Below are 12500 nucleotides of genomic sequence, written 5' to 3'. Positions count from 1 at the left end.
AGGGCTTTTGAGTTGATTCTAATCAGTGACATTTGTCAGAGACATAGGATGGAAGGGCTTTTGAGTTGATTCTAATCAGTGACATTTGTTATAGGCATTGGATGGAAGGGCTTTTGGGTTGATTCTAATCAGTGACATTTGTCAGAGACATAGGATGGAAGGGCTTTTGAGTTGATTCTAATCAGTGACATTTGTTATAGGCATTGGATGGAAGGGCTTTTGGGTTGATTCTAATCAGTGACATTTGTCATAGGCATTGGATGGAAGGGCCTTTGAGTTGATTCTAATCAGTGACATTTGTCAGAGACATTGGATGGAAGGGCTTTTGAGTTGATTCTAATCAGTGACATTTGTCAGAGGCACTGGATGGAAGGGCTTTTGAGTTGATTCTAATCAGTGACATTTCACAACCGTTTCTGTTTTAAGTGGGGCATTGACCATTATATATGAAGGGTTTGACCTAATTGGCAGTAAACATAAAAACAGATCTTCCACTTGAATAAATTTAATCGGTAAATACAGATTTTTTTGGTGGCCAAAACTGGCAAACTTCAGACGTTTTTCCTCCAGATTAAGATAATTGAGCAAAATTTGAGATTAGATTTGTTGAAAATTTTGTTTCCGTAAGAAATGAATAGAGGCCCAAATTGAACCACGCCACAATTGTGTCATTTAAAATGACAATTCGTACATCCAAATTGAACCATGCCACAATTGTGTCATTTAAAATGACAATTCGTACACCCAAATTGAACCACGCCACAATTGTGTCATTTAAAATGACAATTCGTACACCCAAATTGAACCACGCCACAATTGTGTCATTTAAAATGACAATTCGTACACCCAAATTGAACCATGCCACAATTGTGTCATTTAAAATGACAATTCGTACACATAAGATTGAAAATGATGCATTCAGGGTTAAAGCAGGTTTGTTTGTTTTTGTTGTTTTTAAATTATTATTTTTTAAATTGCCTGTGGTAGGTCTGCGAAATGAATTAGATTTATGGTGTGCTTCACCTCCTTTAAATTTAATTCTTGACCATCTCTCCATCAACTGTATTGGAATTTTTACCCTCAAATTTCATACAAGCATAATAACAATGCAAATTATCATTGTCATTAAAATATGAAGTTAGCGGAGCTTAGTTACAACTTGCGTGGCTTTTTATAAATCAGAAACAAATGTTTCATTTCCTTTAAATTTATACTTGTTCATCTCTATATAAACGTCTATGGCATCCCTTTCCTGGGAATGCCTACAATACGTATTTACACAGAACTGCTTGTTACTATTAAACGTTAAGCTAGCTTAGATAATTTTCAACTGTCTTGTCTTGTTCTCAATTACAAATGTACGTTTCATTTCATTTCATTCTTGTCCATCTCTACATAGCCTTTATTGACATCCTTAACCTCTGGTTGGGGTCTTTGACCTCCAATGGTGGGCAGGAGGTCACTTACTGTGTCTTCTATCCCACTATATCTGTTTTCCAACTTGCTTTCTGTCTTTGTCTTGGAATGAGATTACTTGGTTTTAACATGACCCTGACTTGGAGGGAAAGTCAAATGTATATTTAATTTTGGGAGATGATCTTTTTTTCCCTTGTAAATCATCTCTCTGTTATGCACTTTATTATATTTTGCTTGCATATTATACATGATTTGTAAACATTTGAGTGTATTCCTCTTAGTGGGGACCTGTGTTTGTGTCTGGATGAGACTTTTAGGTGATGTCAAACTAAGTACTTTGATAGAGTGTGCTCTTGAAATCTACATCTGTTTCTATTTGAACCAATTCCCCTTTGTCTTACCTTTTTCCTGGGTGCTTTAATTGTAATTCTAGAACTTTTTACTATCCCATTTTCTTCCTTTTTTTACTGGCGCTGATATGACCTTACACTGTGTTTCAAGTGGTGTAAAACCCTTAAAAACAAACAAAAACAACATCCCTAACCTCAAATTTCATAATTGCATAATTACATGGAAATGTTCATTACCATTGAATTTGAAGCATCAAGTTAGCTTAGCCAATTTGACATGCTGGTTTTGAGTATTTCTTTCTTTTTGTTTGTTATACGGAGTTTAATACACACAATACAATTCCTTTTTGAGAAATCTTTGCCTTCCATTCTCATTTTCTATCAGTGTTTGTGAACGCAACTAATTGAATGTTTTTCTCTCCTCTCTATGCACTTACAGTAGATAAATACTAGGATACAGTGTTGAATATGTAGCTTGACGACAAATGTTGTTGTAGTCTGAAACTCGGATGAGTTTGGTGGAAGTATGATAATTGTAAAAGAGAAAGAATGTGAGGTGATGTGTAGTATTGGAATTTTTATACGTGTTTTCAATGTATAGATTACGTTAGATCTGTGTGTTGTCCCTCGTTAGGTTTGTATTATATTATTATTATTATTATTATTATTATTATTATTATTATTATTATTATTATTATTATTATTATTATTATTATTATTATTATTATTTTATTATTATTATTATTATTATTATTATTATTATTATTATTATTATTATTATTATTATTATTATTATTATTATCACCCCCAATATTACATATATTATGTATATTACGTAATCTGTTATCATCATTAAAAGCTATAGTGAAAATAAATCAGAGTATCATGTTGTTAATTTTTTTTTTTTTTCACTTAAATCTTGGCATAAAACCAACAATTTTCACAAACCCACTGCTCGGAACCGTCTTCCTTCTCAACTGCAAAAATTTACAAAACATCTCGATCTTTACCTTTGAAACTAATAAGCTTCAAGTGTTGTTACGTCACTTCTCTCGTAATGACGCATAGAAACTTAGTAACTGGCTCTAAACTATCGGAACAATGGCGGACGCCCTGATGAAATATTTCTCCGACGAGCATAAAAGTGTATCCAGAGGAGAAAAACATTATAAATATGATCATGTTTTGACTTTTATACATTCTGATCACATGACATGAGAAAAAGTTCTAGCCAGCATGAAGAATAAAAAGTACCGATTCTCTTTGTTTAGAACCAAGCTGCTGGTTGCTGGGCAGACGTGACATCAGACTATTGAATCCTATTGAAAACTCATTTTAAAAAATAATTTAATATAAAATATAACGTGGTGTTTTACTTCTGATACCATGAGTCTGTGTGTCAAAACTTTTTGAAATAAATGAAATGACAAGTTTCAAGGATGTAGGATCGGGTCCTGGTAGCTCCCTTGATAGAGCACTTCCTTCACATGCAAAGGGACAAAGATCGATCCCAGGTGAAGTCAAGATTATTTTTTTTTCTGACTCCCCTGTCCACCCAGCAGTGATTGGGTAACTAGGTCTGTTAAAAAGCAGAAAGTACCTTGCAATAAACTTTGTGTCCTATCCTAAGAGCAGCAAGCAATGGCTATTGTTCATTACATGCTATAGAAACTGGGATGAACTTCGACCCCTTAGGGCTAATAGCTTTGAAGGACGACTACAGACATTGTAGAAAGTCGAGGATGATTGAAGTAGGCGTTGTGTTCTCATTTTGATGGTGGAGGTATACCATGGCAAAAGGTACTAATGGGCATTTTGGATCTCCACTGCAATAGTAACTTAGAATGACAAAGACTGAATGTAATAACAGATCTGTCAATTATACACATAAAATTGAAACATACATGTCGTATTTGGATAAAGATTGGCTAAAGGTGGATTATTTTTCCCCACATCATCATTATCATCGTCATCATCATCATCATCATCAAGTAGCACCAGATGTGAGACAGACAATGGCGATAATGGCCCTCCAATCCTCTCTGGGTCTCTATTCTCTGATTGTCTCAGAAAGCCAATGTTTGTTGCATCCATCTCTCCAGTTCGTGTCCTGAGACTAGTGACAAAACATCTCCTTTGTCTACTTTTGCTGCTTTCCCCTGGAATCGCATTTGTAACAAATTTTAGAGGAAAATGTGTAAAAGAAAAATTATGACTCACAAAATGTATCTTGTTTATTAGTTAGAACCCAGAACCACATTACAACCATTACAGAATTTGCACAAACCAAGCAAATATGCATACAGTGGAATCTGCATTAAGTCACTCTTTGAAGTCAATTTCTGATTAAAATCAGCACCTCTTGTTGGTTCCAATTTTTCTGTTCTTTATGTAAATGTTCCACTGATAATGGATAAAGTCAACCAATCTTTCTGGTTCAGTGTTGACTTTATCAGGATTTCATTGTATGTGGAAATTTGCTTGCGTGTGTCCAATTCAACTCAGACATTTGAGTTCTCGAAGAACAGGATGCAGTAATATACGATTCTTTCATCTCTTTGTATTTGTTAAACGAGTTATTTTTATTGTGCCCAATAACACATCGAGCTTGCGATAAAAATATAACAAGTTTAATTAATACAAAGAAATGAAAGAATACGTTTATTCTACCCCTCTAAGTAATTTTATTAGATATTTTGTAACCAAATGATATGGTTTTAGTACTTCTATTCACCATAATTTGTATCTATCTCCTGCTTGAATGACAATTTGACCCAAAACTTAAAACGTTGGATTTGTATTCATGCACACCAAAAGATTATTTATAATTACCAATCAGCTGTCTTTTTACACCTAATTTCACACCAATAAAATGTGCGAAAATATTCTGCAATCGATGAATAAAATCTTTATTCAACGCGTTCAAAGCAATTTTCAACGATTACATATTTACTAAGAAATGATAGGGTTTTCTGAGTGGGGTGGAATAATAGGTTTTCACTCACTCACTCAATCCTCTCATGGGTTACTGGAGGCGATTCAAGGGATCTCCTCCTGGTTCTGTCCACTGCTATTCTTGTAGTAGTAGGTTTGATGTGTTAGTAATACAAGTTTTTTGTAACAACAAGAGATGAAGTGAGAAGAAAAGTGCCAAAAGACAATAGAGAATAAAAAATTTTCACGGCCGTGGCGGGGCTTGAACCCGCGACCTTATTGGTACGACAACTCCGCCTGGCTGGTGAGAGCGTGACTCTACCATATGAGCTATCCACTAACCCAAAAAACTCAGGTCATTCATTATACTAGAGCCTTCTCTCACCGACTACTGGAGACCGCGGGTCCAACACACATATACACAACCAACGCGAAGTATTTAGCCAGCAGTTAAGCTTAAAAGCCAATATTCTCAACACAAACATATAACATAGAGACAATTGAGACATTGAGTATGCTCCAGTATATGAGGTGAATTTTTAATTCAGAAAAGTGAGTGAAGCAGGCACAAGTTTGCCAATTTTTCATATATTTACGGAATTCAGTGTTATAAACCCTCAGTATATTTTCAAATCACCTGCTAGATGGAAAAATTAAGTACAAAAATTCTTTTTACTGGAGTTCAGCTCTCAGACAGAAGTCTGTCAATGTGTTTGTGTAAACGTTCAGTCAATTTTTGCCTTCTGAATTGACAACTCTGATAATAATCTTGTATGTAATAATTGATTGTTCGTTTGCCATGGTATCTCAAATTTACATCGATTATGTATATGTGTGTCTTCCCCAGGGATGAATGACAATGTTCAAGAAGAAATGACTAAATCAGAACGCAAGAGACAGCAAGTTATCCAAGAGCTCATTGCGACGGAGGAGACGTATAACTCTGATATGCAAGTAGCTCTAGAGGTGAGATGAGATGGCTTGATGATATTTTGTCAAATTATGTGGACCACAAAATCAATCTGGTATAATGACTGCTTTGTGGTCTACAACCTGTAGACCCGTTGTGGGCAGGGAGGTACATACTGTGTCTTCTATCCCCCTATAATATCTGTTTTACAACATGCTTTCTGTCTTTGTCTTGGAATGAGATTACTTGGTTTTGTCCTGGTCCTGGCCAGATATCCTGGCTGAGAGGGAGACAGTCAAGTGTCTAGTTCGTTTTGGGAGATGATATTTTTTTCCTTGTAAATCATCTCTCTGTTATGCACCGTATTATGTTATGTATACATATTATATATGATTTGTAAACATTTGAGTGTATTCCTCTAAGTGGAGACCTGTGCTTGTGTCTAGATGAGACTTTTAGGTGATCTCAAACTAAGTACTTTGATAGTGTGCTCTTGGAATCTACATCTGTTTCCTATTTTGAACCAATTCCCCTTTTGTCTTCTTTTTTCTTGGGTGCTTTAACTGTGATTCTAGAACTTTTTACTTTCCCATTTTCTCCCTTTTTACTGTCGCTATGACCTTAACGTGTTGCAAGCGCCGTAAAACCCTTAAAAACAAACAACAACCTGTCGACTGATAGGTTCTGGGTTTGAGTCCCGTTCTGAGCTTTGCAAAATTGATCCCTTGGAAAGGCCTATTTACGTACTTATATTCTCTATCTGTAATCAGGTGGAAAATAAGAACCTAATAAATTTTTTTAAGAAGCAGCATTGTGATATGTATTGAACAAGATAAACGTGTCAAAACACGAATGAATGCACATATTCAGCCTGCCACCAAAAGGGTTTTAGTCAGATTTGTGTGTGTGTGTGTGTGGGTGGGGGGGGGGGGGGGGGGGGGGGGGTGGTGATTTAGCTATTTTTTTTTGCTGCTCTAGGTTTGGATTTTTAAAAGTTAAATTTTGGATTAAAATTTTTGAGTATATGGTAATTTTACTCAGAAATGGAAAGATTTACATTATTTGGAAATAAAAAAGTGTGAAAATAATTATATAAAACGGTTTATTTATTGATGGTCCCAAATTTTATGTTCTTTGTTTGTGTTTGATTGGTAATGGATAAAATCAATCTCTTGTTTAAAGCAGAATTGCGTACTAATACGAGAAATTTGTAGCATTACAAAATTTTGGCTTCATTTTCAGAACTTCATGACACCTCTAAGTCATGAAAACTTATTGACAATGAAAGTTGATTCCAGATTATATAATTTAAAGGATTTTCAAGTGTTATTTAATCCTTGTGAGGGTAAATTGTTGATTTTTTAAGTTAACTATAGCGACTTAGGGGTCTCTAGCTCAGTTGGTAGAGCACTTGCTTCACACGCATAGGGACCGAGATCGATCCCGGGTGCAGTCTGAATTTTTTCTGATCCTGCAGTCCACTCAGCAGTGATTGGGTCGCTGGGTCCGCTAGATCTGGTGGAAAGTACTTTGTGATAGATTAGTGTCCTATCCAAAGGATAGCAAGCAATTGCTATTGTCCGTTTCACGTTATAGAAACCGGGATAAACTCATTTTACATCTGAGTACGGTGAGAGAATGTGAGTAAAGAGCCTTCTCCAAGGACTCAACGATGCGTCGAGCGAGGCTTGAGCCTAGGACTTTCCAATCCGAAAGCGAGTGTCATACCACTAGACCACATAGCCGCACATTTCTAGTCCAGGGTTGTTGGCTTGATGAGGACTCCGTTGAATTTACTTTGTTTATTATTATTTGTATTTCTATTGTGAATCTCCTTCCTCCAGGTGTTCAAAAAGCCCATGATAGAATCCAACGTTCTGCCGGTGGAACACGTCAACCAAATTTTTATCAACTGGGAGGAACTCATCGTCTGCAACAAGAAGTTATTACAGTGAGTGAATGGAATTCCACGATATTCTTGTATACAATGCATACAGTTTTCAAAAGACGGTTTTAGCCATTAGGGAAATGTGGCAGTGAGAAGTTTTAACTCAAAATTTATTTTATTATTATTATTATTATTATTATTATTATTATTATTATTATTATTATTATTATTATTATTATTATTATTATTATTATTGTTATTATTATTATTATTATTATTATTATTATTATTATTATTATTATTATTATTATTATTATTGTCATTATTATTATTATTATTATTATTATTATTATTATTATTATTGATTTTTATTATTGTTGTTATATTATAATTAATAATAATAATAATAATAATATAATTATTATTATATTATTATTATTATTATTATTATTATTATTATTATTATTATTTTTGTTATTATTATTATTATTATTATTATTATTATTATTATTATTATTATTATTATTATTATTATTATTATTATTATTATTGATTTTGTTATTATTGTTGTTATAATAATAATAATAATAATAGTAATTATTAATTATTATTATTATTATTATTATTATTATTATTATTATTATTATTATTATTATTATTATTATTATTATTATTATTATTATTATTATTATTTATCACTATTATTATTATTATTATTATTATTATTATTATTATTATTATATTATTATTATTATTATTATTATTATTATTATTATTATTATTATTATCACTATTATTATTATATTATTACTAAAATAATTATGGGGTTCAGATGAATTACAATCCTCGTTATCATTACAATTTGTTTGAATATCTCATCCCTTCCACCAGGGCCCTCCGAGTTCGTAAAAAGATGAGTGGTACAAACGGTGTCATCCACATCATTGGAGATCTTTTGTGTGAAAGTGTAAGTTGGAATCGTATACGTGACGACAGCTCCTACCTCAATATAGAACGGGAGATCTGAATTTGAGCCCCGCTTCAGTTGTTCAGTTTTCTTCTTTTTTTTTTTTTTTCCATGAGCAAGAAACTTATCCGCTATTGCTTGCTTTGTGATGTTGCACTAAGGCTGATGCACACCTTAATTCTTTTTCTTTTTAAAAAAAATTTACCATTTATTAATTTACATAGAATTTATGTGAATAAGGTGATTTTTTTTCTTCATTGAGAGCATTTTCTTTCAAAGCCATTTGGCCTGTGGACCCAGAGTTTTTCCCGGTTTCTATCGTGTGAAGCGGACAATAGCAATTGCTTGCTACCCTTTGGATAGGGATGCTGGTCTATCATAAAATACTTTCTGCCAGATCTAACAGACCCAGCTACCCATTCACTGCTGGGTGGACAGGGGGTCGGAAAATCTCGACTGCACCCAGTATTGATCTCGGTCCCTCTGCATGTGAAGCGAGTGCTCTACCAACTGGGCTATTGAGAGCATTGTAAAGTGTTAAAACCCATATATTCAGTCTTTTAATACATGTACATAATGTCCCACAACGAACGTAGTTAAATTATGATATTGTGGAGTCAAAATCTGAACAGTGCAGTGAACCTTTTGCTTTGCTATAACTATAAAATCAAGGTAAATTCATGGTCAGTGTTTTGACAGGGATTTCAAAACTGCCCCTGGTGTTATGACTTTAGGTAAAGTAGAGAGTGGTGTGGGCTTCCTGAGGCCTGGGAACATAGATATGCTTTTATACAGTTTCCATTCAAAGCCTTATATTTTCACCTTTTCGTATAAGTCTTTGGGTAAGACACTTTACAAACATTACCAAGGGGGCAGCGTGGCTCAGCGGTACGGTCTTTTCTTCGTACCCGAAAGGTACTGAGTTCGATCACCCGCCGTTGCTCTGTGTGGCCTTTGAGCAAGTCAACTCACCCTAGCTCGATTTACAGCGCTGCACTGCGGCCGAGGCCTGGGTTCTGGGTGGGGTTCCTGACCTCCCATTGTGGGCAGGGGGGTACTTACTGTGTCTTCTATCCCCTTATATCTGTTTTCCAACATACTTTCTGTCTTTGTCTTGGATTGAGGTTACTTGATTTTGTCCTGGCCCTGGCCGGAGTCCTAGCTGGGAGGGAAACAGTCAAATGCATAGTTATTGTTTTGGGAGATGATATTTTTTTCCTTGTAAATCATCTCTCTGTTATGTTTTATTATATTTGTTATTTTGAATGTATAATGTAAGCATTTGAGTGTATTCCTCTTTGTTGGATTTTGTGCTTGTGTCCGGATGAGACTTATAGGTAATCTCAAACTAAGTACATTGGTGGTATGCTCTTGGAATCTACATCTGATCCCTATTTGTTCCCAGTTCCCCTTTGTCTTGCCTTTTCTTGGGTGCTTTATTTGTAATTCTAGAACTTTTTACTATCCCATTTTCTTCCTTTTTACTGGCGCTGATATAACCTAAATGTGTTGCAAGCACAGTAAAACCCTTAAAAACAAAGAGATGCCTGGGTAATTCCAGTCTTCCCTTGGAATAGACACTAGAGACAAATTTCTTCTATGAATTGAATAAAGGGAATTTTATTTATTTACTATTTATTTTACTTGGGTGTGAGTTAGTTCCAGACCATAGATAATGTAAGAATGCCTGTAATGCTAGAGCTGAAAGGGCACCTAACATGTTACTTGTACTGTATTCTATTGTGCGGCTGTGTTGTCTGGTGGTATGACACTCACTTTCAGATCGGAAGGTCCTGAGTTACAGCCTCGCTCGGCGCTTAGTTGAGTCCTTGGAGAAGGCTCCTTATTCACATTCTCTCACTGTACTAAGCTGTAAATGAGTACCTGGTCGTTAATAGCATTGTCTCTCTCCGAAAAAATTGTAATATCGCTTAACAGGCGTCATGTCCCATCCTAAATGTTACATGTTGCTGTTGGCCAGGGACCCCTTGTAAAGCGCTTTGAACACGTTAAGTGGATATTACGCTATATAAAAATCTCAATTTACTGTATGAAATGGGAATAACAGAAATGTTTAGAAATGCATTGAGCACAGTGAGAGCGTGGAGATGAATTATATGATAAATGTGCCTGCTATATCTTCTGTCATTCACTATCTCTGTCAAGGCCACGAGGCATTGTCACCAAACGTGATCAAATTTATAAAGATGTAACCGTAACGTTTGATTATTGATTGATTTGATTTCTCCCCATACCAGATACCACACATGAATCCCTACATGAGGTTCTGTAGCTGTCAGCTGATGGCTGCCGCTGCCCTCCAAAAGGCATCTGAAAACAGTAGCTCTTTCCAAGAATTTCACAAAGTCAGTATATCTCGTCTCATAAACTTTTCAACTCATTCGATATTTATTCAATGTTGTGTAGTGCTGGGCGGGCACGCAGGTAATAAAGTTAAACCGGGTACTCTGGTAAAAGGGGCGGGTAACGAGTACCCGCTTCAACAAATGGAAACCGAACTGAGAGTGATAATTGGATGTAATACAATTTTGATTTACATATTTACATTTACATGACATTTTTTCAAAAGATTTTCCTCCTTTATTTTTCAATTACATTCATTGATTTTTTTGTTTTGTTAACACACATATGATTCAATTTTGGAATCAACAGATTAAGACTATATTAGTTCTAATCTTTTAAAGGAATCTCAGGGTTTTGTTTTTTTGTTTTGGTTTCATTGTAATTAATTATCCATGTTTCTTACTTCAGTTTCGTTTCATTTGTTGTAATAAATAATAAATGAATTTAAAAAATGTAAAGAATTTTTAAAAAGCTCCCCCCCCCCCCCCCTCCCCCACAAAACCACAAAAACATTTTTTGGTCAAAAAGTCACTCCTGAGTAATCAGCCCACTACCCGGGTAATCCCGGCACTGATGTTGTGTTTTTGACGGGACCCCAGATTACTATTGGGGAATCACTCAACTCAGAAGCGTTTTTTTTTTTTTTTTTTTTAGGCCCAGAAGCGTTAGGGTAGAATCGGGTAAGTTCGCCGACGGGGAAATTCGCCGCGACCCTCCACCCCCAAGAAATAATGCTTGGTGAACATTTATCCTTACACCCCTCACGTTGGAATAGTCCGTATTCAAAAGACAAGATGTGAATGTACGTATTGCTTCAGTTTGAAGGAAGCAAATGAGAAATCTTTAAGAGTTATAGCACTTCAAAATGACATGTAGTAATCAAGATGTTGTGACATCCTTGACTTTTTGATTGTAACGGCAACCCTACACTAACGTTCCCCTAGTTTGTGCATTTGAATGTGAAGGCCCTGGTCACAAAATCAATGTTGTATTGACTTTGTGGTCATCCATATCCATTTTATTTTCATTATCAGTGTATATTATCATCAGAAAAATATTTCTAAAAATTGTAATACAATATTTCAAAAATCTATAATTTCGGGTAAATTCGCCGCACATCACTATCATCATAATATAATTATTCCAAAGACGATTTTAGTGTGCAATAGACGCTGTGAGTTAGCACTAAAATATAACTAAGTTAAGAAAAGTAAATAATAAATATGTAAGTGGGTTTAATAACCACAAATCAGTCGACTCGAGTATGGATGGGCAGCAGGCTAAGAAGTTGTGATTGGCATTGTAATGTATCCACAGGAAGGCACTTTACATACATCATCACACTCGATTCAAGTGCCAATAAATATGTGTTAATATTGCAGTATTGGATAATGTAGAGAGATTTGAGGACAAGAAGAGTTTAAGAAATGGAAATTGTTCCTCATATTGTCTTGTAGGGAGAAAAACTAAGTACAAAATCTCGCGGCGAAGTTACCCGCCAGTGACGGCGAAGTTCCCCGACGTGCGGCGAATGTACACGACAACAGTGGCAGTTTTAAAAGGACGTTTGTGAATAAAATACAATATAAATCTACGTTAACACTTCACAAAAAATAATTGATTGGCCAGGTAAACTTATTGTCAGTGTTTGGGTTGCCCAATTGGCAAATT

The 12500-nt window shown here is 35.0% G+C and overlaps 1 protein-coding gene across 5 annotated transcripts in view; it reads left to right on the top strand.

Moving 5' to 3' along the window:
- The window catches only part of LOC144966117 (intersectin-1-like), a 103843-nt gene that overhangs the window by 58252 nt on the left and 33091 nt on the right, over positions 1-12500 (top strand). For all 5 annotated transcript variants that reach the window (XM_078902217.1, XM_078902215.1, XM_078902216.1 and 2 more), the window contains 4 exons: positions 5548-5666; positions 7455-7561; positions 8390-8465; positions 10724-10831. In XM_078902217.1, the coding sequence (XP_078758343.1) occupies positions 5548-5666; positions 7455-7561; positions 8390-8465; positions 10724-10831 (410 nt within the window). The remainder of the gene's footprint in view (positions 1-5547; positions 5667-7454; positions 7562-8389; positions 8466-10723; positions 10832-12500) is intronic.

This window comes from Berghia stephanieae, chromosome 2 (assembly GCF_034508935.2).
Source record: "Berghia stephanieae isolate SIO BIC M18660-M18661 chromosome 2, UCSD_Bste_1.3, whole genome shotgun sequence".
Lineage (NCBI taxonomy): Eukaryota > Metazoa > Mollusca > Gastropoda > Nudibranchia > Aeolidiidae > Berghia > Berghia stephanieae.
Note: the sequence above shows the minus strand (reverse complement) of the source record. Positions and strands in the feature narration are given on the sequence as shown.